The sequence below is a fragment of the Pezoporus flaviventris genome, unplaced genomic scaffold (genome assembly GCF_033815535.1).
Source record: "Pezoporus flaviventris isolate CSIRO_AGI_PZ_B2104156 unplaced genomic scaffold, CSIRO_AGI_Pfla_v1 ptg000037l, whole genome shotgun sequence".
NCBI lineage: Eukaryota > Metazoa > Chordata > Aves > Psittaciformes > Psittacidae > Pezoporus > Pezoporus flaviventris.
In genome coordinates this window covers 9938020-9965024 of record NW_026892585.1, presented here as the reverse complement: position 1 = coordinate 9965024, position 27005 = coordinate 9938020, and the positions used below count along the sequence as shown (strand labels likewise).

Here is a 27005-nt window from a genome sequence, read left to right as displayed (position 1 = left end):
CTGCGAGATCTTATTACCATGCATCAAATGCATTAGCAGTGTACCTCATCTCTCCCTATTCCTCTCAAAATCCACATCAGGAAGTACCATACTCTTAAGCTTTCAAGCACTGAAGCCTGCACATTAATTTCTGGTTTAAGTCCAGACTACTTGTGTGGGTTTATCACGTTTCTGAAGTGGGTTCAAGGTATGTCACATTACTGTAAAATCACTGTGCACACTACTAGCGCAGTGAGACTGAAAACAGAAACTGAATTAGAAAATCCTTCACTATCAAGGTAACAGAATAACACTAGTTTCTCTGCCCAGTTCCACAACTATTTGTCTTGTCTGATTCTCATAAAAATCATTGGTCAGCCAACTACTTCCCACTCCCAGGCACGTGTTCTGCAGGGGTAGCTATCTATATTCCCACGTATTCCAGAGGTGAACCTCCCAACTCCTACACTCCTTGAGATCAGCAGCTATGGCATGCAGCCAACAGCAAGGGAAGAAGAAACTAACATGCTAACAAAGGTTTTAAAAAGCTGTGGGACAACAAGGTGGTCTAATGCTATTGTATTGCGCTGTAGCACCAAGCAAGAGTCAACAGTCACCACCATTTCTCACCACCATCTTTTATTTCCCTTTGTTATGGTTTAAGCCCAGCTCACTCATTTCCCCTCCACTCCCGGAGGGATGGGGAGAAGAATCGAAAGGACGTAATCCCACGGGCTGAGATAAGAATTACCACCGATAATAATAATGGGAACAACAAGGGGAGAGAACATAAAACTAAAAGGGGAAAAGGAAAAGAAACCAATAAACACAAGTGACGCAAAATACAATTGCTCACCACCTGCCGACCGATACCCAGCCCAACCCAACCAGCAATCTGGGCCTTCCAGGTAACTCCCCCCAGTTTATATACTGCGTATGATGTGCTGTGGTATGGAATACCCCTTTGGCTGGTTTGGGTCAGGTGTCCTGCCTCTGCTTCCTCCTGGACTCATCTGGTCACTACTGAACTTGTCTGGTTTCATCAAAGTTCATGCTTTGTTGGGGTGATGATCAAAGGGAAGTCAGGGTTAGTCGATGGTGTCTTGAGGAAAGTTCTGCTGCTGTTGCTGCTGGCATTCCCATGACTTTATTCTCTGATGATGACCATGACAGTACATGTCTTCTTTTCAAAGCCCAGAGTGGTGGAAATGGGCATCTAGCTAATGGGCTACAGAAGTGCTATACAGCAGGCAACAGCATATAATTGAGCTAACTGGCTGCTTTCCCCCAGAATTAAATCCCCTTGAGGTACACATCAGACTTCCCCATCTTCTCGCATTACCCACCAAGGGTATCTAGGTCCTTGAGCAAAAGCAAACAAGCAAACCCATGACTGGGTTTGCCTTTACCTTAAGCAGGAATACCCCAGACTGCCTTCACCAGCCAGCTCTTTACGTGCACCACAGGAACTTTACCTCTGCATTGCCAGTTGCTCTGCTTTCGTTGCTGCAACCACCCCCACAGGGCATTTGCCACCATCCATGAGTCAGTATAAAGTACTGGCCACTTTTCTCGTTCAGCAATATCCAGGGCCAGCTGGATGGCTTTCACCTCAACAAACTGACTCGATTCACCCTCTCCTTCAGCAGTTTCTGCAACTTACTGGACTCCATACAGCTGCCTTCCATCTCCGATGCTTTCCCACAATACGGCAAGAGCCATCAGTAAACAAGGCATACTGCTTTTCACTTTCTGACAGTTTATTATATGGTGGGGCCTCTTCAGCACGCACCACCTCCTCCTCTGGTGACATTCCAAAATCTTTGCCCTCTGGCCAGTCCATGATGACTTCTAGAATGCCTGGACGACTGGGATTTCCTATTCGAGTTCGTTGTGTAATTAGTGCAGCCCACTTACTCCATGAAGCATCAGTTGCATGATGTGTAGAGGAGACCCTGCCTTTGAACATCCAGCCCAGCACGGGCAACCGGGGTGCCAGAAGGAGCTGTGCTTCAGTGCCAATCACTTCCGAAGCAGCTCGAACCCCTTCATAGGCTGCCAGTATCTCTTTCTCAGCTGGGGTATAGCTGGCCTCAGATCCTTTGTATCCCCGACTCAAAAGCCGAGGGGTCGACCTCGAGTCTGGAGACCTGGAGTCTGCCAGAGGCTCCAGGTAGGACCGTTCTCCCCAGCTGCAGTGTACAGTACATTTTTTACATCTGGCCCGGTCCGGACTGGTCCAAGGGCTACTGTATGAACTACCTCACGTTTCATTTGCTCAAAGGCTTGTTGCTCAGGGCCCCATTTAAGATCATTCTTGTTCTGGGTCACATGATAGAGAGGGCTTACAATCAGACTGTAATTTGGGATGTGCATTCTCCAGAACTCCACAACACCTAAAAAAGCTTGTGTTTCTTTCTTATTAGTTGGTGGAGACATTGCTGTTACCTTGTTGATCACATCTGTGGGGACCTGCCATTTTAATCCCCAAAATTGAATCTCCTGCGCAGCTCCCTTCACCTTACTGTTTTACAGCAAAACCAGCCTTCAGAAGGATTTGGATTATTTTCTTCCCTTTCTCAAAAACTTCTTCTACTGTATCACCCCCCAGAAAAGGAATCCTTGTCCCTTTTGTGTTGCCCAGGCTATGTTGCAGTGGCTATTCACAGGCGCGATCCTGCTACTGACTAGCATGGGAGCTTTGACCGGCTCAGTCTCTGACCTGGGCTGGTTCACACCTCCTTAAACCTTGAACCTCCACATCAGTATGGCTCCCTGGGGCTCACAATATTGATGCCGGCCTTAGAGCAGGCTCAAGCGATCTGGTGGGCTCAGCCTCCAGAGCATCTGGGACCACAGGCATGCATCACCACTCTTCTCAGAAGCTTTGGCCACAGAGAACAATGCTGGAGGTTACCATTTATGCTCCACCACATCAGTGGAAGGCAACTCACTGGCATATACTGAAAGGCTGAATTGCAGATGCTCAGAGAACAGGTGGAACAGCACCCACGGATTGCAAAGTATCCCACGGAGAACCATAACCTCAGAGAGGAGAACAAGAACTTTGTTTTTTGCAGTCAGTTAAGGCTGAAGAAATTGATGCCAAAACAGTAACGGATTGGGAAAAAGCTTTCTCAGAAGCATTGGCCACAGAGAAAAGGAACTGTTACAGCTGAACCCAGGACACCCTTGTTGGAAGGAATGGAGTACATACCCAAAAGCATGTAAGCATCTTACAACTAGAGGGGAGTGCTCTGCATTATCCCTTCTGGCTGATCAAAAGCAGCAGTACTGAGCAGTTTGGAATGGAGTGCTCTCTCTTCCTCCTTCTCCAGAGAAAGGGGACAGGTTAGAGCTCTGAAAGATTTTCATGTAGGTAAAGAAGGCACTTAATATTAGGGAAAACTAAGTCAGAACCCTTGAGAATTCAGCAAACTGCTTCACTTTGGAAGTGTTCTCAAAGTCTATCAGTCTACGATACACAACTTGCAAGCACAGCTACTGCTACGTAAGAAGGAGGGGAGCATGCTCTCCTAATGGAAACACAGATGTAAACCTTCTATTAACAGAGAGCTCATCAGGGAAATACTCACCCTAATGACGAAAGTGAGTTACTGATTGTGAACAGAAAAGGACATTTTCAAAAGCACTCCAGCCCTGCTGGAAACTGAATTTATAACCTGTTTTCTGGAGCAGTCCAGTTCCTCTGCCTATTTTCAAAGTTTACTTTCAGACTTGACATAACCCTTGCATCCTTGGCAATCGATGCTTTGGCCCTCCATCCTCATGAGGAGCTTACTCTGACTCCCACTTCTCTATCTGCATGGAGGCCTTTTGGGTCAGGCCAGGAACAACCCATGTGGTTCCCTTTGCAGGACTGTCTAGAAGACATCACTTACTATCCATGGCGTGAAGATATTCCATATGAAGAGCACCGGCTCCTGCAGTGGCAGCTGAAGGAATGATGTCTGCATACGGGCTGCGCTGGCCTGCCAACAGAGCCATCTGATGGTAATATTCAGCTGGGCTGACGCCAGCGTGTGGAGCTAAAAACACAACATAAAAAGCGCCGTTAATGACGTAAGATAAACAAGAAGGAAAGTTTTATCACGCTGGTGGCTATTAAAACAGCTTGTTTATTTTTAATGTAATGCAACATCTGCAGTACGCCACCGCCGGTCAATGTATTTCAGCCACTGAGACTGCAAAGACACCCTTCAAAAAACAGCAAGGCATAAAATATTAATGAGCTTGGTGATCTCATATTTTTTTTATTCATTATTAAGTGACTTAAAAAGTGACAGGCTGACAGCAATGGAAACCAGCATGATTTATGTAATGACATAAAAAGGCAGGAAAACCTCCCTAGAGTTTTATTCCCATTTACCTCATCCCTGGCCCAAAGGATTCTGTCCCTAAGGTAACGACGGGGTTGAACTTCCATAAGCATTTAAGTTTCTGGGGTCTCTGCTTAGAGGACCAGAAGATTTTTCGCTCACAAAGTGGCACTTTGTGTATAAATTGAGGAGAAAACAAGGACAAAGCATGTTTTCAGGACAAATACTGCTTGTCCATGAATAACATAGGAGCAGTTTTTGGGGGAGGACAGACTGAAGTCAATGAATGTGGGCATCCCATCCTTCAAAGTTCATATATGAAGTGTACCTGACAAAAGCATGTTTGCAGAGTCAAACAGAGTCTGCAAACATAACCAGATAGGCTCTAAATCCCATAAGCGAGATGATGAGCAATGCAGCCCTCTGATAACGACTTATATTAGCCTTTCTCTCCTTTAAGAATACTACGTGAGCATTCTGTTCCCCTGCAGTTTCCAAGCATGCATCAACTAATGGACAGCTCTGCACAAACACAGAAATCCACAAAATTTTAGTATCACCCCATCTTGGCAGGTTTCAGATGCTACAGTAAACAGAGGGTAATTTCATGAGGTGAGCAGCCCTCCCCTCTGCTCTCTGCTTGTCCCACTTGCAAAACAGTTCAGATTTCCTTATGCTTTGCTCACCAGAAGTTGGTAAGTAAGTTTGCCTAAACCACTTCAAGTGCCTTAGGTTAAGGGACTACACCCCAACAGATTATTTCTGTATTCTTTTATGTTATTTAATGAGATTTCTCTTTGATCCCAGGAACTGATTCTTCAATGAAACCAAAATTTTAAGCTGAATTTCTTTGAGCTACCAACTTTACCTGTCATTACACAGTATTATTAAAAAGGGTGACTCATGTTAAGGTGACAGAATCGAAGCCTAAATGCAAACATGAGAAGCAAAGAATCAACACTGACATGCAAAGGAGGTAAACATGGCACTGGAGTCTGGAGAAAAGTTTATTCAGCAACAGATTTCTTAAGTGCATAATAATCTGCCTTTATTTTTACCAAAGAAAATGGCAGAATGCGCTTTTGATGTTACAAGGTTAAATATAAACTATTTCAGGAAAGGTTCAGAAAAACAAAAGCACATCAAAAAGGAATGGAAATGGCATAAAAAATGAGCTGAGATAAATTAAAGGCTGTTGGCATTTTTTCCACATTACAAATGGATCTCTCAATTAAATACAATCTACTTCAGCCACCACCACTTTCTGTGAAAGGGCAAGAAAAATATTCAGACTGAATTTTAAGAGAGGAGTAACTCACACTGAGTCACTGATGTTGAAAGTTTTACTGTACTAGGTAACCATCGTATCTTTCCAGACACACTGAAAATGCTTCCTGAGCTTTCTGACCTCAGTGTCTGGGTTAACTAACAATAACACTGGCTGCAAACTTTAAAATGAACTGCTGCAGAAAACACGGCGAGCACATAATTGAATTACTGAATGTTCCATATGCTGAGAAATGCTCTGGTCCTCTTTAAAGATCATTCCTTACTACCTTCTTCAAACATAAAAAATTAGCCTACTAAATGATGTATTGCATGAAGGGTAAATGAAGGGTAAATGGGAAGGCCCACAGTCCTAAATTTCTCTCCTGTTTATTCCTGGGTAGCTTCAGCTTTGCCCCAGCTCTTCTTTACAAAGGGGAGGCATTTGCTTCTGCCCTGCGGGCATTGCTGAGCTTGCTTTGAGCGCTCCACTCTACAGGTACCAACAACACAATCCTTACCCCTGTCCCACCCTTTTGCGTTACTCAGATGAATCTTCTGCCACCCCTGCCCCACCGACTCTGCTGGGTAAGTTGAAGTGACGAGACAGAAGACACTCTACCATTAGTGCTGCTGAGGCAGTCATTAATTACAGCTGGCAAGACTTGTAGTGAACATGAAACTGCTCTTCGTTATGTTCCAGATTGTTTTGGCTCCTGGCCATCTCCAGATCTGTGAGTCGACAGACTAAGCCCAATAGTACACTGACCTAATTATCTGACTGGCCTAAAGCAGTTAGGGTAGCAAGAGAAATCTTGCTATGAATTTCAGAAGAACAATAACAACTTCCAAGTCTTCACAGTTTAAATGCTAGACGACTTAAGCCATCTATGTCCATTACGTTATTAGTAGATTATGTGCCTACACCCCTTTAAATCACAGGGGGGTTTATTTGCATTCTAATAGTGCCCAAGCCCTATCTTGGATTATCTGATCCCAGGAACCTACACCTGATAAAAGCGTTTACGTGCACACTGACGGATCACACAACAAACTATGGATTCCAGAGAACAAATTCATCAGCTTTTCAATGAGCATGTCATTTCATTAAAACATCTCTGAAGCCTCAGTCAAGTTATTGGTATTTTCACGAGGTGCTGCACAACACCTGGGCTGTGTAAGTGATCAAAGGTGAGCTGTGAGCCTGGAGGAAACATGAAGTAACATGTATTTGTTTAAAACACAAAGAAGCTTAAGCTAATACGCTTAACCTGTATTTATGAAAGGCTAAGACTGTGCATACAGTCTTTCAGCAATCAAAGCTCAAGGGAAGAGCATTAAGACAGAGCATACTCAACTGTGTTGTCCATACCCCAGTGTTTTGTGTCATCTGAAAGCCCATGGGTACACAAAATACCTACATGAGGCTGTCAGGCAGGAGGCAGACCTTAAGAGGAGAGAACTGCCTTTCCAAGGTGGCAGCGTGAGTTGAGGCAAGGTATTTCACAGACCTAAACCAACACCAAACATTACTATCATAGTTATGAAGGAACTCCAGATCCAGGTGTAACGTGCATCGCCTAGAACTCACTGGACTATAATGGCAAAACAGCACACCAGGATCACAGACAGATTTCTATAGAGACCTAAATTTAGGTGTCAGAATCTGGAACCAAATTCTATTCTGAGACATCTTAGAGTTTCAGAGAGATTACAACTGGCCTGAGGAACAGGGCAAAGCACCTCTAGCGGGTAGCTGCCCTTCTGGAGCATGACTTGGGTGCTGGGCCAGATACTCCAGCATATCTCAGAGCACTACATATCTACAAGTGAATTCAGTGATGTGTACCTGAGACCAAGAATGTACACAGGTTAATGTCATATGGTTGTGTGATAGGTGGTTTCTTTCCCTCCTTTCTTTGTACGTGCAGCTGGAGCATACCTTAAGCATCAATGAAATTCTGCAGGAATGTGATGTGAAGATAATTAAAGGAAAGATAGTGAAGTGTTCTTCATATCAGCTTTTGTGAAAAGCTCAAATATACATCACAAAAATCTTCCCAATTTATGCCATTACATATAGCTCTATCATATTTATCCTATATCAAAACATTCAAAGCTCCACAAGTCAAAACATGCATTTCTGAGATTCAACTTGTTTCTTCAAAATTTAAGTATATATATTTTTAATACCTTGGCTAAAATAAAAAGAGTAGAATTAGCATGGATTCATACAGCATCCCAAGTGCTGCTAGGAAAAGCCCTATGTGCATGCCATATACCTTGATTGACAATAGGTCATTAAAATTTATTCTCATAAGAATATGTGCCCATAACTAATGGATTAACTGTAAAGGTATATGTTCTTACAAGTGAGGATTAATTAGTTATCCATTTGGATAGGGTGCATGGCTCATTTTTCAAATTCAGCTAAAGGCAGTTTAACTCTGTTTGGTAAGTTTCTGCATATGTTGGGAAGATCTTTCCCCTCGTTAAAATAATAGTTTCATTATCTTCACTACATATTTGTTTCCAAGTATGTTGTATTTCCACTCTTCTCAGCAAATGCTATGCTTTTGAAATGTCAAACTGTTTGCTCTAGTATTGAAAAACCTACTGCTAATAGATTGAGCCCTTCTGAAACTCTTCATTGCTCACTTCAGCAAATTTCCCACTTAAATGAATAAGAAGTGTGCCAGAGTAATGACAAGAGTGATCACAGGCATTCACTTCAACCCAAATAACCTGGAAATAGCCATGGTCACACCAAGACATAAAGCATTGATATTTCAAGTCTCCTGTCCACTGTTTAAAGTGAAAGGCCCAGCCCTGATCATCAATTCTTCTGCATTAGCATCATTTCATTTGGCCATATTGTTGGCTGAAATAATTCTACGTAATTCTAACAGAACTGTTAACTAAGTATAACACATCAGTGCATGCTTTACATGATAGAAAAATACTACTTTAATTAATAAGCGTTTTGCACCTCAAGAATTCTATGGCTATACGCTGATGTAATACAAAGAATCTGGCTCAAATCAGTGCCGATACATCAGATTTCTTTGGAGAACAGAATCACAACCTGGGTCAGCCCCACAAACAAAAGGTATCACAAGAGATACACCACCCTCCCAGCTTAAATTTTGAATGAGGCAGGGCTTTTTTGTCTTTTCCTTCTCCCTGAACTTTCAACATTTGTGAGATGTACAAATGAGCCATGATCGGCTGATGAAGTATTGAAACATTTATGACATAATGAATATGTCTGACAAACCTGATGAAGCTGCTTTGAACAGGGGGAAAAAATGTTGACAAGATTAATATAACTTAAGTTGCTACAATGACAGAAAACAGGAAGCCTGTCTTAACCCACCGTCTGTTGGGCTGAGCCCACGGGCTGCTGAGATCATGGAGAGGGATGGGCTGCTGTGCAGGGACCTGATGTAGTCCATGTAGGGGTTAATGTAAGGGTGAGGGGTGCTGAAGGGAGACTCTGATGTTGCAGCAGGATTTCGGTGCGGGGAAATTCTAAGGAATGGAAGCTCTGAGTATGTTGGGCTACTTGATAAAGCAGAAGGCCTGGAAGAAAAAAGAAACAAACAAAACCAAAGACAGCCACATTATTGATATAATAAAGAAAAACACTGCAAAGGTAACACATTCATTTCTTGAAGAACAAGAATTGAGCTGCACATGGAATAACTTCCACTAGAGTCAACTGCCTAGAAAGAGAAGGGATAGGAAATGAATTCTTCTCTCTACCCATAATAGCAACATTTCTCCAACGAATTTTAACTTGAGTTTATACTTGGTTTAATCTTTACATCCATCAAAACTCTTTCCCCATGAAGTCCAGCAGAAAATCACTTTAATTAGTGTGAAATACACACTCTGTATACCACATACTAATTCCTACTGCAACATAGAAAACACACTGAGATGCTGAACCATTTACACCTTCAAAACCACACAGCTATCAGAGTAAGTTTTGAGAGCTACACTGCACCCACTCCCTTCACTTGCCCGCCTACTTCTCTCCTAAAGGTGGAAGATTGAACATTTATATACATGTTATTTCAGAAGACCCAAACTTTGCAAGCTATTAAGAAAGCCAGGTCCTCTGGAGCATGGGATGCAGAAAACATGGTGGCAAAGGAAGAAAGATTGCTGGATATGTTTGGGTTTAGCATGGCACCAGAGACTGATGCCTTTAACGAGATACCATTAGTTAACTACCTCAATTCTTGAGAAGGGAGAGCTGTGGTGGCTTCTCGGGCTATGAGTGTGAAGCCGTGATGAACCAAGGTTGAAAGCTGAGTTCACACCTGACACAAGATAACCTGCTGTAACTCTCCCCATCATCCCACGCTGTCAATACGACAGTGTCCAGGCTCTGTGTGGAGACCTTACTTTTACAGCATCCCACCTCCAAAGGTGCTGGAAAAAGTCCAAATTTCATCATCTTTGGCAAAAGACAATGATTAAGCCTGTCATGCATTTGCTGTAGTCCAACTGGTTGATCTGAACTAAATGCCTTTTTGTCCCTGTTTTTCCAATTAATTTAGCATATATACAGCAGACACAGGCAACAGCTGTGAGAGCAGTGAGGGCACCCTGTTCCTTTGATGCTCCTGGCTTACAAAGGATAATGAAACAAGAAATGCATGTTTTTTTCTTTAACATACACATACTATGATCAATGGAGATAGCTGTCATCACCTAATAGGCCAACAGGACTTAATCTTACGTAAGAGCAGATTCTGCCCTGCCATCAGTTTGGAAACGCTAGCATATGAGTGGGACAAAGATCAAAGTTACACATTCCTAAAGTGACACTGGCTTCACTGTCACAAAATCCATGATGGCCCATAAAAAAAATGGGGAACAAAGATTTTTCCTGTTGGGATTTTCTCCCTCTTTTCCCTTCTCTATTTGGCTTTTGTGTGTTTCTTGCCCTCCTACAGCTTTCTTCGAGGTAAGCCTCTTTAGCCTTCCTGTTACGAAATTAACTTCCTAGCTCCAAAGTTAGAGTGATGCATTCGCTGTGTGCTAGCAGCAGGTACTGGCAGTGCAATCACTCCTTTGGCACCCAAGCAAGTGATCCACAGGAAGAACAGACACCAACTGGTACACCTTCACCATGTTTAAAATGCAGAGAACCTGAAACCAGAAGCTGTTTTCTAGCACTGTGCAAAACGGGCATCTCCCTTCCTCAGAGCCCTTTTTCTCCACATAGCTGAGAAGCATGTTTGTTTTACAGTGGAAACACAGCTCTACTCTTCAAGGTACTGTTAAACGCCACCAGCCACGAAGCTGTTTCGTGGTTCCCCGTCAGGCTGAGTGTGGAAGGCAGAAGGCTTAAAACTCACAGTGATGTAAGAAGCAAATATACCACAGCTGGATATCACATTACAGAGTGAATTTCACATCCTGGCAGTGAGGAAAACATGGCAGTACAGCAAATTGAACACCTGGGTAACAAAGAAACTAAGTTTGGATGTCATTTTACAAGTCATTTTTTCTAATGTGATCCCATCTCAGAGTTAGGAACCCAAAGAGCACCTGAAGAGCACGCAGGCAGGCAGGCAGGAGCCCTGGCCTTACCCGGTGCAGACAGAACAGAAAACCATTTAAAAGCTTTTGCAAGATGGCTCAGTCTGTATCAGCTTCAGTGATTCACTCTCCCAGCTGGCCAACAGCCAAGAGCACGATTAAGAGCCAGGCTGTCAGCTTCTCCTTGCAGATCCAATGGGAGCCATTCAAGGACACTAGGACTCAATGGCTTCTCCTCAGCCCAGCCTCTTCCTCTCCCTGCTCCTCTGAGCTCCTCAGTTTTCCAAGGATGCTAGAGGAAAGATGCCAAGCTGGGTAACATCAATCAGCAGCAGGCCTACAAGCTGTATTCAGAGGCAGAAATAAGGAGTCATCAGATTCCACATAAAATTCTCAGTTCTGGACTCTAGTGTTACCAATCTCTCTCCAACATCTGATTTTAACATGCTGCTTACTTCTCCCCTCAACTCCAGTCTGTACTTTTCTCACTTCTCTGTTTCTGGACCCTTCTTTCCCTACAGTTCAGTTTTCCCTCCTGCCTCCATCTGCTCTCAGTCCCACTGTGTAAGCCTTCCTGATTTACTCCGATAAACATCACATATTCCTCCCTTCACTTCCCTCCACGATTAAACTTCACTATGAACATCTTCCAAAAGCATTGTTTAACTCCCTCTCGCAAGCTAAACCATGACTTTTAGAAAGGGTGCACCCAAACATACTTACTACTAGCTGTTGCTTTGCAACCTCTTTGTGTACCAACAAAGAATGACTTTTGTCCCATAAACAACAAACAGCAGAGCCCAGAAGCAGCCCTGCAGACTCTCATTCAGTGACAAGCAACTCGAATCTCCAGATGCAAGTAGCAACCTACCCCCATCATTTTTATTTCACATGTGCTTTGTCCCTAACCTTAACAACTGGTGCTCTGCCTTGGGTCTGAGGCTGCTTTGAGGGATGCAATGAGGCTTCAGCACAAGAAGAGGGACATTTTCAGTGATGCTGCTTGAGACTTTATGCCTTATCTGTAAGCCATTAGAAGGCAGGGGTTTTCCTGTTCAATGACGAACTCGGAGCACTAAGGCTTCCTTCAGAGAAAGGGGCGAAGCGGATGCATGCTCTTTTCTGAATCAAGACCTTTGTGTATAGTCCAAAAGACCTGCAAACCTTGAGAGGATCATATGTATTTTAAATCAGCAGAGAGAATGTGGATAGGGGTGCTCACACCACGTATTTCAGGTTGTTTTTCATACCTAGGCATTAGCCAGTTTTACAATGACAAAGATCAGATGCTCTAAATTCAAGTGGAAATCCTATCCCTTTCTATGACTACAGGTAAAAGTCCCTAGGTAGGTATGCAGGCAGAGAGCTTGCTGACTACATGGCCCTTCAGCCACCCTCTCTTCTCAGTGCCATACTGTCAGCCGTCAGGAGCACAATTTCCAGGCTCTGCCCAGGTCCCTGGTGTGGCAGATTGAGGTGTGAGAGGTACCAGAACAGCTCTGGACACTAGGTCAATGAAGGAACAGAGTATTCCCTATGCTGGGTCATTTTCCCCTTCTAACTTGCACCTTTTCTTCCACCTATGTTCCTGAACAGCTCCTATGGCACGAGACAGACAGAAACCACAGCTGGAAATATACAACTTCCTTGAATTCTATACATTCAAGAAACTAAATTATTTGGTAAATTTGAGCCTCTAAAAAAACGAAGACTGAGAAATATCAATGGGTTCTTATTTTCCAAGCTAATGGACCTGGAACTGTTCAGAAATTTCATTAGAAGAAGGAACTCCAATTTCCCATACTCCTTTTTTCACCCCTTCCCAACTAAGTCACACAGGTCTAACATTCAAATGACCACCCTAAAGTACCATGAAACCACTTTATATGGATTTACATTTGTAACTGAGTAAGAGAATATCAATGCAGTGCTCATTACTCCTGTTGTTGTGTCTCTTGCAACTGTGAAAAGTACAGTGGGCCCTGAGGTGTACTGTAACCCTCCCCTTTGTTAGACAGTGCTCTTCAATAGCAATGATGTAAAGCCACACAAGGGCAGCCACAAAGGTCTGTGACACAGGAAAACTTGGATGAGAATCTTGAGGTTGGTCTGGTGCTGAAGTAATCTGCCATGAATAGTTTCCAAATAGCTTTAAGATGTGCTTGGGCAAGAACCTCTTTAAAGCACAACCTACCTTAAAAAAACCATAGCGGTTTAATCATTCCCTGATTTTAAAGGAAACTGTAACTCCAGGACTGGAAATTTTAATGCCAAGTTTTGTCCTGATAAATTTTTAAATGGCTCTTTTATGAATCTGTTGAAAAATACATTTATATTGAAAACAGCAAGTGATCCTTAACTATAACATTGTAAATATGACACTGAGCTGAGGTTACAGATGGAACAATAATCTATCTCACAGAACAAAGCTTGTCAACGAAGTGGGATGAAATATTGTAACATAACCTAATTTATTATTGCCTTTTCATCCATCTTGTTATATTATGAAAGTGTCAAAGTTCAAACCTCGATATTTAATCATTTAACAGGACGTTATTCAATGCTGGAGGAAGCACTGATGGCATAACTCTCATACCAATGACATCCACAGTGTTTCCCTGATACCTGCTCAGTTCAACCCTGCCTAGAGAATGGGAAAATGTTGAACTCATTAAACTGCTTCCTATGATCCTTTTCTATTCTCCTTTTCTTGGTGCAATAACCTCCTGATGGCTGCCCCCAAAACATTTAACACTTTTACTTCTAGGAGATCCTGGAAGATGAACAAACAATACGGACTTCCTTGTTGTGTAGTAAGTCCTATTTTAAAGCACATGACTCAATTCCTTTGGTAGCAACTCCCATGTTAAATGCGTATTGTTTGTTTACTGCCATAGCTGCTTGTACACACCAACCCTTCAGTCAGCAGTCAACAACTGGCTAGTAAAAGGTTTTTATATTAGGAAAGCTGAGCTCTAAGGCTTGATCCTGAAAATGCAAGTGAGAACAATTCTAATAGTTGTGATTAGCCCACATGATCAAGTTACTTCTCACTGTTACAAGCACATACATTGTTGTAGGTGATCAATTAATCAGGCTCAGGCAGCTAACTATGCACCTAATTGAGATGAAAAAATTCGGAGTCAAATAATCATCCTGCTCCTCAAAACCTTTACTTGCTATTATAGGGTTCAACTCCATATAAACCACAATCAATGGGAAACTGTCCACTGATTTAACTGAGAAAATCCTTAAGTGATCATGGACATGACCTTCGCAAGCCCAAAGTGCTGACCCAATCCTGTTCTCCCTAAGAGCCACCAGTAAAGTACCCATTGACTTCAGTGCAAGGAGAGTGAGGCCAGTGCTACTTTCAGAATGCAAATCCACTTTCCCTTTTCTCTTTGCATTTGTAATTAAATTTGTAAACATTCAAACTCATATAGTATGGAAAATCAACAATATAATCTTTTAACACCGATTTTTTCCCCCAGAAATGGCATCTTAAAATAGGCAGCCCATTCCCCTACAATCACTCACTGCCTCAAAGCTGCTGTACTGCATTCGTGGGCTTAGGAAACTAAGCAAATGATTTTCAAAATTTAAAGAATTAGTTAACTGAATACATGGAAATGTCAGAGCACACTTCCTGTAAAAGAGCTCAAGTGTACAAAACGGTAAGCACTGTTAAATGCATTTTCTTAGTGGTGCAAACAAAATAGAAGGAAAACGAGAACATCCTTTTCTAATATGACAAAGAACCTTGACTTAGAATACTCCTTTCCATATTCCAACACCTAGTCAGCATCTTGTTTACTTCCCCTCCAAAATTCACACTGGAACTGCAGTCAGTATGAGGAAGTCAATCACAGAACCAGATCTGGTAGCAACGTTCCATTCAGTAGACATATGTACAAATAAATCATGAACGGGTCAATGCCTATATAGTTTACATGTAAGAGGAGCCAGATCAGGGTTTAAGGTACACAAGCCCTGGACTGGTTTCCAACACTTATCTGCTGTGCAACCTTGGACAAGTTTGCCAACTTCCTCATCTGCTGTTTCCTCATCTGTAAAACTGTGCTAACGCACTCAGAACATGCTCACTATCTGCAATGGAAAGGTCAGAACAAGAGATGTTGTATTATTAGTGTTTTCTCATCGAGGCATGGAAATGCCTTATGAAACATGTGCAGTTCTGCAATGTAAATTCCTAAAATATACAAATAACCTCACTTTGGGTTAGAACAAAATGCTCCTCCATCCAAGTTACAAGGTATCATTGCAGAAAAAAAGAAAGACGACACAAATGACTGCACAAGAGATGTTCATGGCACTGGAAATCATTCATGACAATTAGCCACTGATCCACAGCAAAAGACTGTTCCTCTGGTTCCCCTTTCCTTCTTCGGGAAGTGTTAACATCATGTAGTTACAGTTAAAAATTGGCTACATTAATCAAGGCACTAAATCTTCAGTCAGTGATTGTATTCCTATTTTTCAGCTGATGGACTGCCTGAACTCAGATCCAGCTTTTTCACATACACCCTGTGCTACCGATAATGCTTCAAAAATAACCCAACCATCAGCTTGTGGATTCCCTCAAGAAGAGTTTATGCTGCAAAAAGCAACAAATACTCATTCCATTATTTAACATTCTGTTTACATAAGGTCACTTGTAACACAGGTGACTTTCAGCCCCCAGGAACACCTGCACTGACTACAGTGAGCTACTGCTGCTTCAGATGCCGTTGAGACAAGGTATATTCATTTCATTATACAAATCCTGACGCATGTTCCTTAAATATGTACAGATAAGACTTTTGACCGATTTACATTTCCTTCTTTATGCAAAATGCAAATAAAACCATGTACTGTCTCTCAGATTTTCTCCAATTCAAGCCCAGGTTCCTGTCCTCCTCACACAATGGTAACCTCCCCATGACAACCTGCTTCTCCTTTTCCTCTAAAAATAGGAATAATACAGCTAAGATCCCTGGTGACGTTCAAGGCCAGGCTGGATGTGGTTCTGAGCAACCTGCTCTAGCTGAAGACGTCCCTGTTCATGGCAAGGGGATGGACTAGATGACCTTTGAAGGTCCTTTCCAACCCAAACAATTCTATGATTCTGTGATTTGTTCCATCCTGCCACCAACTGTTGTCACAGCTTCCTGGGGCTCTTTTGAAACACTGTCCGCTTGGCCTTTGCACACAGAGCATCTCAGCTTGCCTCTCCTTCATCCAAATCCTTCTCAGGATCGCTGCAAAGAAACCGGTGACTATAGCAGGATTATGTAGATTTACTTGGAGAGGGACTTTTTACAAGGGCTTCTAGTGACAGGACAAGGGGGAATGGCTTTAACCTGACAGAGGGGAGATTTAGGTTAGAAACACGAAAGAAATCCTTCGCTGTGAGGGTGCTGAGGCAGTGGCACAGGGTGCCCAGAGAAGCTGTGGCTGCCCCATCCCTGGTAGTGTTCAAGGCCAGGTTGGACAGGGCTTGGAGCAACCTGGCTGGGTGGAAAGTGTGCCAGCCTGTGGCAGGGGTTGGAACTGGATGAGATTTAAGGTTTCTTCCAATGCAAACCATTCTGTGATGATACTTGGCAATTTCTTTGTTTGTACAAACTAAAGATGCAAACATACAGAAACATAACTGACCGTAACTACTCCCTCCAAACACCACTTGCTTTTTAGGCTTCTAGCAGAAGTCCTCCAGCATTCTGCAGCAGCTCTGCAAGCTTTCAGTGCCCCCAACTACTCAGCTTCTGCCCCCCTGGAACAGCACAGGCAGCTGCACATCTCTGCCTCTAACCACTTCAACACCCAGTTTCAATAAGCCACAGCCAAGTTTCCAGCCTGTAAATGGGGCAAAAGCTCATGGTCTGACCCTCCTGAGAGACAAAAGGATAATCTTCAGGGCAAGGAAAACAGCTGGGGCTGTTAATCCCCGAGGCCAACTCACCAGAGTTCCTTTGCCAAAGCGGTCCAACCACGAGATCTTCCTGGCAGAGCTCCTTGTATTTGCACAACAGTAGAGCTCTGATCCTGCACAGAGCTGCTGGACATCACAGCAATGTAAACAGTAAATAAAAGTAATGCTCACAAGGTTCACTGTGATTCCCATGACTTCTGCTAGAGCCTTACCAAGGCACTGCCTCTCTTTGCTCAGCTATGCTGACTTCTATGAACTATAAGTAGGGTAAGTCCCTATTTCAGTACAGCACAGCCCAGTCTGTGCCAATAGGTTTTTTCTCTATCTTCAGCTGATTCCAAGTGTATTGACTTGTGGTCATTAATATATTGAGGATACTGTATCAATGCCATGTTTGGTGCAGAATTCATCATCCCAAATATAAAACACATGCACAGGACAAGCAAATGTTATTCAAATAAGCCATGGAAAAGTGTTGCTACATATTAGAGGGGGGACTACACCATGGAGCATCACATACCATTTTATTTTCCAACTTCTATAGCTCGAAGTGCAGCAGGAAAATCTAAAAGGTCCACAGCATACTCATTATCTGTTGTTATTAATAACAGACTGGACAGCAAAATTACCAACTGCATTCCTACAGCAAACTTCTCTGCTCTGCAATTCTCTTTTGATGCTCTAGAGGTGGTCTCATTTGCTATTCAAATTTTAGCCTCCTCTCGGTTACAGGCAGGGCCTGCCATCTCTTGAAGTGTTTAACCACAGCAGCACCATCGTATGACTATGTGGGCACATATAAATCCTGATGGCATTCATGTACCTCTTTCTTCCTTCCCTTTCTCCTTCCTCTCCTCCTGCAAAAGAGTGGGTCAAAGGAGTGTCAAGCAGCTTTCTCACACTTAATGCTGTTAAAGGCAGCTAATTGAATAAACATTTGTTTAACATTTGCTCCTATTTCACTAATGCACTGTGAGAATGAGAAGAATTTTATCCCCCTTCTCCCCCATCCTCCCCCTTCCTCAGGAGTGCCACTAGCTGTTATCGCAGTGACTAATGTGCTGTATGTGGCCATTATAGTCTTCAACTCTGAAATTACACCCAGGATGAGCGATAGGCTCTGCCTGTATGCTGATTGGAGTTGGATGATGATTGATTAGAAGAAAGTCGGACTACGTAGCCATGCAAAAAGAACTGCACTAAGCCACAAGCTTAAACGCTAAAGAGCATTTCACCAGTGGCTTCAGAGCTATTAGATGTTTTCATACAAACATTTCTCACATCCAGGTTTCAGCATTTTATCTTTATTCTTTCAAATCCTGAAATTGCTTGGATAAGAGGGTTTTATATATATATATATTTATACACATTTCTAAGAGTAGCCTGAACTTTTAGGGGAAATTGAAGAGGCTTTGTGTCAAGTACAGCTAAATCCAGCCTTTCTATATCAAACCCCTGCTAGAAAATTACTGTGCAGATGATAAGGCTGAAAGATATAATAAAAAGTGACTCTACTCAATTTACACTGCAATATTGGTATGACTGAATATTTTTCATTCAGGTGACTGATAAAATCACTAAACTGTATTGCAGATAAATAAAGGAGGCTTCTGTCAAGAATAAACACCATTAATCATGAAGTCTCACCCTCTGAGTGGCTGTGCTATGCAACTGCACAAATGCACCATCACAAGTGGCATGTGACCCAGTGCCTCCTTTCTTCCCTCAGCTCCCTGGTGATGCTGTCTTCTTAGGAAACTTTCATGTTTTTCCACTGCCTTTACAACATTTGCAAGTCCTGTAATGCCTTTTCCATTCGAGTTTATGCACAACTGCAACCCCAATCTAAATTTCAGTGATGATACAGTCAGCTAAAAACTGATCCCGTGAGACACAGTGAACCAACGCAGACTGTGGCCGCAGCGCTGTAAATCCAGCATTCCAGTGAGAAGTCTGTATTGAAACAGGTGAGGATGAGATCTTTGTAATTCTAAAGCTGAAACAGGCAGGAAAATGTTCTCAGCTCTGCCAAGCCCTCTTCCTCTTTCTCCCCCAAACCACATTTTCCTAGGGGTTTTATTACCTAGATTTGCGATTTCCAAATAGGTGCCGAGTTTCTTTTTGAACCTAAAAATGCAAAATTCTCAGCACTGTGAACCTACCCGAGGAGAATCGATGGGTCACCTTCCAAAAAGCAACTTACATGCTAAACCTGGACATGCGCTGAAAGAAACTGTTACCCACCAAAACCACAGTCATACAAAACAAAACCCAGACAACTTAGGTAACCTTTTTGTAACCTGTTTTAGTGCAAGTGATGATTCAATAGTGGCCATGCTATTAAGTTGGAATGAAGCAGTGCCCTACACACTAATGAGGTTAAAAAATGTAGTTAGGTCTTCATGTTAAAGGCACTTAGCAAGCAGTTGCTTGGCAAAGACCAACTGTGTGTTGGAGCAGAGGACTAATCACACAGGCAGGAATCAAATCGACTGGAAGAATTAGGAGACTTGCGGCCCCGAGGAATGTAATTCATGCAGAAAAGCAGTTGTCAGAGGCAGGCCAGGGAACTGTGTGGGAAGAAAGCAAAATAAACAGCTCAACAAAGAAAACAAAGACACTCAAATAGTGGCTTTTCTAATGCTTGAGTACACTAAAACTTCAGTGGGAGCACATGACAAAAAGCCCATCAAAGAAGACCTCTATACAAGCAATTCACTGCTGAATGGTGCACCGGTTCAAAAACACTCCCAAAATGCCTGAAGGTCTTTAAAAACTAACCTTGAAGTCGTTATGCATGACAGAGAAAGTGCACATACATACAGGTATGACTGGGAGAAGAAGAAAAACATCCAAATGGGACAAAACCACGAGAGTTTAAGTAGTTCCTACAATTACTTGTGAGTTCGCTCTCTTGCCATTCACAGATCAGAAGGGGATGCAGCCAGCATGCAAAGGGCTCCTGCCTATGTGCAGCAGTGCACTCAGTAGAAAAAAGGGCACTGCTAATTGGGATCTATTCCTGCAGCACCAGGACCAGATTACTGCATCCACCCAAGGGCATTACCCGACCAGAAAGAAAAGCTTGAGGCTGGTCCTGAATCTCAATAACACTCATGTGTATTCAGGGGAAGTTTTTCTTGTGACAGGTATGACTTGTGACAGTAAAATCAAACTTTACCGATACATGAATTTCGCAGGTACTATCTTCTCTCAAAAACCAGCACTTCCAATTAATGGGGTTTTACTCCCATAATTTAATGGGTTTATATTTTTGGAGAAAGAAGCTTTTGGCACTTTAAGTGCTAAAGTATCCCTCCTCATTTCATTCATTCACTGATGGTCTTTCTAAGCTCTCCCTAGCTTTCACTGGAAAATGCCATGCTCACTATTATTTCAGCTGATTTCAGCTTCTCTTCTTTCCTTAACTCCTTCCTCCCACTAAGGCAGGAATTCCTCCTCCCGGCAGAGCAGCCTCAAATGAACATTCTCAACGCCTGTTTTGTGATGCCAAGAAACACGCTTCTTCTAAATCCAAACCCAAAGCAAGACAAACCCCTCAGCTTTCATTTCCAGTGCCTACTCTAAGTCACATCCACAATACTACAAAACCAAGATTTGGGGGAAGAGGGAAAACTTTTCTAAATTCATAGGATAAAATAAAGCTTAACTGTTAAAAACTAAAGCAAGTTGGCAGAAACAGAAGACAAAATCCAGTGACTGAATGTCTCTCCTATTGTACTTTGCTAAATTTGTTTGTGAAGGGACTAAAATTCTCACTTTAAAGGACTACAATTCTGACAGAAACACTGATGTGAAGGTTCAGCATCAATCATTTCTGTTGGGGTATGGCTGGATTTGCTTCACATCTCTGTACTAACATTATCAGAAAGCCCCGATACAAGAATTAGTGACTATTACTCAAGACAGAGTAGCAGCTAGAATTTCTCACCTAACACTACTACTTGCAGCAGAAAAATATAAACTATATAGATGTACAGAAATTTCTGTATACAATTGTGTGCATATGCATTTTTGTATAAAATACACAACTATTTTCTGAAATGACACCCCACCTCCCCAAGACAAATCCATGATCTGGGAAAGAAAAGCCATTTTGCAGGTGAGCCACGGATCAGCACCAATATCCATAAGGGCAGGAGGATTCACAAGTACATGAAGCACAAGTCATACCTAAGATAATGCTGCTAAGTTTGGTGAGGGGAAGGAAGCTATTCTGCGAACAGTTACTTCTTCTTGTTTCTTCTGCCAGCATTGAAGGTCCAGATGTGAGAGCTGGCTGGGGTGCAACCAAATTAGAGAGGGAAAATGCTCAGTTCTCATGTGGACCTAAGCCAGGCCACCTTCTTTATTTGACCTTGCAGGCACTGAAAGCCACTGTGGTGCTACTTTATCTGCTCTACAAATTGTTTCTCACAAATGGCGAATGTATAATGGATGGAACGCCACAGCCATCAGAAGAAACAAGAGATAAAGGCTTCACACTGTGATTCTTGCTCCATTTGTGCACAAAACTAGTTTTAAAAGTATTTATTGGGCAAAGCTGTAACTTCAAACAACCTTAAGAACTAGAAATGAGTGGGGACACCACTCTTAGTGTGACTGTAGGGGAAAACACGTGAAAACATGCACTAAGCATAAAGCGAATGAACGTTCCAGCTGCACACTTGTTTTTAGAGAAATAGTAAACTCTGTTTTTAAGTAACTCTTTGAGGTCAATGCACTATCTGTATGCTGCAAGCACTGTTAGTTCTCTCAAAAGAGTAGGTCGCTAGGCATGTAGATGAAAACCCCAAGAGGAATAAACTGTCCAACTCGGGACACAACTGCACCACCAGGACAACTTACATACACATTTAATCACGGAGTAACAGGTTGGAAGGGACCTCAAAGATCCTCTGGTCCAACCTTTCTAGGAAAAGCATGACCTAGAATAGACGTCCCAGTGTCCTGTCCAGCCAAATCTTAAAAGCATCCAACTTTGGCTCCTCAGTGCTTCTGCAATTCAGTCTAATCACAAGAGTAGGAACACAGTCCCCAGAAAAGGTGCCAGCATGGAAGTCTGACATCTGAGGAATGCTTACAGCAAACCAAGAGAGAGGCAGCTCTGAAAGCTTTCTTGGTACTGTCCTGATGATGTACGCTGACAGTGGTCCTCCAGGGTGAAGCAGAGAACACCTGATTGCCCCTGGTCGTGCAACTCCTGCCCTCCCTGCTGAATCTGTCTACAATGTAGTTAAATGGGGCTATTTGTGTTGGTGGCCTCTATAAATTGGACTAGACTATCAATCTTTTCTTCCACAGGCCAGTGGAAAAGGCATGATAAATCTAAGCTGACTTTCAACAGCAGATACAGAAAGATGTGTATCTTTAAAGAGATAGCCGCTTAAATCTGATATGTTTAGAAATTCTCCCTCATGCCAAATACTCCCTAATTTTCTGCTGATCCTTAACACCCATGGTCACAGCACCTCATAAATAATGCTTTCAGGAGGATGATAGCTCTGTTCCATCAGAAGCTTTGTATTCCTGGCTCATGGGCTTCAGGATGCTTTGCCTCTGTGTGTAACCTCTGTGGGGTCTCTAGAACATTACCCTATAAAGTTGACTATAAATGCAGTTCTAATCTACTGTAGGTTCAGACCTACACATTCAGTGCTGGAAGAAACAAAGCCTGGTCATTCACAACAACTTCACATGGCCCAGCTTCAATGAAAAGCTGCTTCTAAAGTAAGGTCCCAAGTCCTTCCTCGGTCACATAATTCATCCTAAGAGCAACAATCAAACAGCGCATCATTTTTCTTTACATTGTTTCCTCTCCTAATCGATAACATCAGTCACAAATGTTGGCCCAGCCTACCCTGAGGCACACAGATAAAACACCCGTTGAACACATTCCTTTGGGTGGAATTAGGGTCTTTTTTTTTCCTAGCATCATATAATAAAGAATACCCAAGGGGCTGCTGGTTAGGACCAGCATCAACATCTCAGAAGCACAGCTGACACCAGCTCAAGACCCTGCTTTTTTGTTACAATAAGCAAACAAATACAGACATATATATAATACAGTGGGTTGAGTTAGGGGTGACAAAAAGGGAAACAAGGCATTATTTCACTTCTGGGTTTTCTTCCTTTGGGGAAAAAGGTCTGAACTAAATTCAATCCATACTCTAAGATTACAGGACATGATGCTTCTCTTTGGGGGAGGAGAGTCTCTCACATGACTGTGTGAAAGTATGATGAAGATGCTCTGTGCTCCTACACTGCAGATGTAGTCATCACTCGTATTTCTTCCAGTTTATACCTACTCTCACTTTAGGGACCTCCAATTCACAACACAGAAATCTCACCAGTACACTTTAAAAAAAAAAGGAAAAAAAAAAAAAATAAAAAGAAGGCCAAGACTGTAACATTTCAGTTCTCTTTGAAGCAAGATTTAACATGAGTGGAAGAATTGTACTGAAAAAAAAAGGAGTCTGTCACAGTCCAGTACCTCACAGGCCACTGCAACAAGTTTGACAGCGGCCTCTATAGAGTTGGCTTGCTTCTGGTTCACTGCACGTGAATACCACAGTCAATATCTGCTCACTCGACTAATACTGCTGACTACAGCACAAAGAACACAGGAATTTTGTCCAAGAAACCACAGGCTCAGAGGCTCTGAATGTGCACTATATTTAGAGCCTGCATTCTTTGCAGCTGATAACAGAACGAGATAAAAAGAAATTTCAAGCAGCAGAACTCTAGCATTGCAGCTATCCTACGTATTTTTGGGTAGATGTTATATTAAGGTAATGATCCATACGTTCTCAATGATTTTGCCCATGAATACTTTTCCTACTTGTTTTGTTCACATCTTCCCCTCTAATTTTCCATCTTTCTCACACTGTGTAGCTCCTTCCATTAGTTTTAACTGTAAAGATCTAGAATTACTCAGTCCGTGACAAATGCAAGCAAAGACAGTCACCCTATTATGTAAAGAGGATGCATGTACACACAAATATGCACGCTTGGATGCACATCCGCGCACAAGCAGCGTCCTGAAAGCTTGAAGTCATGCCTAGTTATTCCTCAGCCTACAGAAATGTGTATGTGCAACATGGTGTCCCAAGGCATGACTTTGCTGGCCATTCATTATGCCTCTATCATCTCTTAATGCTGGTGTGAAAGCCCACCTTAAGGAACCGCTTCTGGCAGCTGAGAATTGGTCTAAGCACCACTAACTGCCCAGATGGGGTACACCAGCTAAGTGGCAGTGCTGTCGAATGCTGACAGATACCCCACTGCTGATAAACCTAGAACTCTGCCACAACATAACCCATACAAACTTCCTCAAGAATCCCTTTCACTGGATTGGGCCCCACAAGACACACCTGTGCCCCTCTGCCTCCTAAGCAGGGCTCAAGAAACCAGTTCCCTTTAGACCAGCAGACAACCAACCATTCCTGAGGACCACTGAGAGCTTTCTCCTCTTTTTCCTCCCTCCACATCACACCGGAAAGTTGTCCCATGAGTTGCTGCTCGTACCAAGAGACCATATCGTGAGAGGTGCTGAGCCAGCAGCTGGTGGAAGCATGCCTTTCTCATTAAGGCTGGGGGGCTGCTGCCTCTCAAGAGCTCTTCTCAACATAAAAAAAGAGAGGAAAAATTAGGGGAAGTTTCCACCCAAGGGTTTTTAACAAACCCAACCACTGCATTTCGCAAACTTTTCCTTCTGCATTAAAAATCTCAACGAATTTTTCCCCTTACTTCAATTTGCTGTAACTTCCTCAGCCATCCCGAAATCAAGCTGGCTGTCGGAGAAGAACAAAGAGCCTCTGTTAACGCAATATTTATCTGCTGCTATTGTTTCCCCTTTATAAATCTGTAGTTCCTTGGCATTACAATTAGCTACTCCAGAGAAAATGATTATGTCACAAAGTATTATCCGCCACAGAAACAGATGAACGATGTGAACCAAATGTAATCTGGTGAGCTTAGAGGCAAGTCTGTTGACTTTCATATAAATGTGCTTGCTAAATAAAAACGGGCATGATTTTTAGCAGTGAATCCTTATTTGATCTAGAATTTATTTGCCAGCAGAAATGAGCTTTTAAATAAGATACTCTTTTCTCAGTATTGCTAGTAAGGAGAGGACAAATCTGTGAGAAATATAGGGCAACCGAATTGAGCATGCAGAAATTTCAGACTTCAGCTTACCCAAACAAATCAGTGTAACTAAACTCATGTAAAACAGTTGCACTGAAACATGGCTATTTTAATTAACATTTTTACCTGTTTTTTTTTCCCTTTTACATACCTCAAAAAATCGAAGAGATTCACTTAATTCCCCCCTCCCCTGCAGTTCAATATATGCCACCAATAATTTGCTTTCTGAAGTTTTCCCAGTTTCAGACAGGTTTAAAAGCAGTCTGTTTCTGAAGCTACTCTGCAAGCTGCTTGCAAAGGAGAATTTATGATCTGCAAGTCGCAAGGTAAATATTACTAAGCAAGTACCAACAGCTAAACAAAACACTGATTCACTATTTTTAATGATGCGATGCTATATAGTGAGTGAGAGATCACAGTTCTGGTCTAGACTCAGGCTTCCTATTCCCTGCTCTGTAAAAGGCCTGGCACTGAATGAAAACCATCTGCTGAAGTTTATGTGCAGGCATCTGGCCCTGCTATTTTACTTCTGTGAATTACCGTTGCCGCGCTGCTCTGTCACTAAGAAAGGAAGGATACATGTTGCTTGCAGAGCCTACAACACGCATATCCATGGCATATAACAAACTCTGAATAACCTTAACAAGTCACCAGATCGTGCTGCTCCCTCCTCAGACTCGCTATAAAAATCCTCCAAGCTATTAGCAGCTGCTTATTCTGGATGCTGCACTTCACTTCCAAGGACAGGTTTCTTGGGGTACTTCCCACTTAATACAAGATTTCTCCCTGCTTACCTAAAAGGCTTTCACGGATGGTTCTGGAAAGCTGCAGCTAGTCATCTTTTCATGTCCCAGTCTTCTTCAATGGCTCCTGGCTAAACCATTAAACCCATTCCAAGTCTTAAAGTAATTAAAGCCAATTCAAGGAGTGATGTTTTTCACACCGGGTGGGGCTCTCCTTCCCACTGCGGAAGGATCAATCAATGCTCTGACAAGCCGATGGACTCCTTGCCAAGTCTCCAACTCAGAGGTACACTGAGGTAAAGCAGCAGGTAAAAGATTTAGAAGGTTTAAAAAATTCTGAGAAGAAATGAGAGCTTAGGAACAAAAGTACTCTAAGTATCAGTGACGGGGCAGGGAAAACCTAAATGTCCTATTGAACGCAAGGCAAGCAGTTTCTCTCATTATCAAGGATATTTTGCGGAGCCAAAGCTTTAATCTTCTGGCATTTGGACATGCCCCATTGTACTACATGGTCCAAAATCAGAGGCTGATGAAAGCTGAGAGTCTGGACCTGACTTTCCCTTCCTTTTCACCCCTGTGTAACTGATGTCTCCATAAATCAGGTATGAAATAACATATCTAAGAATCAGACTCTCTTTTTATCAAGTTGAAGCCAACTGCAAGCAGAACACATGCTTTGCTTTAGTACCAGTGCATTCACACAGTCCAAAATATCTGTTCAAGGTTTCCATGTTAGGCACATGCACAATTATCTGCACATGCATCATTTCAAGATGTAAGACTGCCAAACTCGGATGCCTCTACCCTCAATCAGCAGTTAGAAAAATGGAGCTTGGAGTAGCTTCCTAGGATCAACAATAAAAGACAGCAGCTTTACCTTGCACTCCCTCTGGCCGTAAGCATATGGGCAGCATCAGCGCACCTTCTCTTAGATCTACGTGCTCACGCTCCATTACTCCCAGTCCAGAGGTAACGTAAAATGGGATGGCAACAGAAAGAGAAATGGAGACTAAAAGG

General features: G+C 42.6%; 1 protein-coding gene across 7 annotated transcripts in view; it reads right to left on the bottom strand.

The window, feature by feature from the left end:
* Positions 1-27005, bottom strand: part of GLI3 (GLI family zinc finger 3) — a 209277-nt gene that overhangs the window by 64231 nt on the left and 118041 nt on the right. For all 7 annotated transcript variants that reach the window (XM_061464657.1, XM_061464660.1, XM_061464659.1 and 4 more), the window contains 2 exons: positions 8962-9167; positions 3882-4028 (listed from right to left, as the gene is read on the bottom strand). In XM_061464657.1, coding sequence (XP_061320641.1) covers positions 3882-4028; positions 8962-9167 — 353 coding nt within the window. The remainder of the gene's footprint in view (positions 1-3881; positions 4029-8961; positions 9168-27005) is intronic.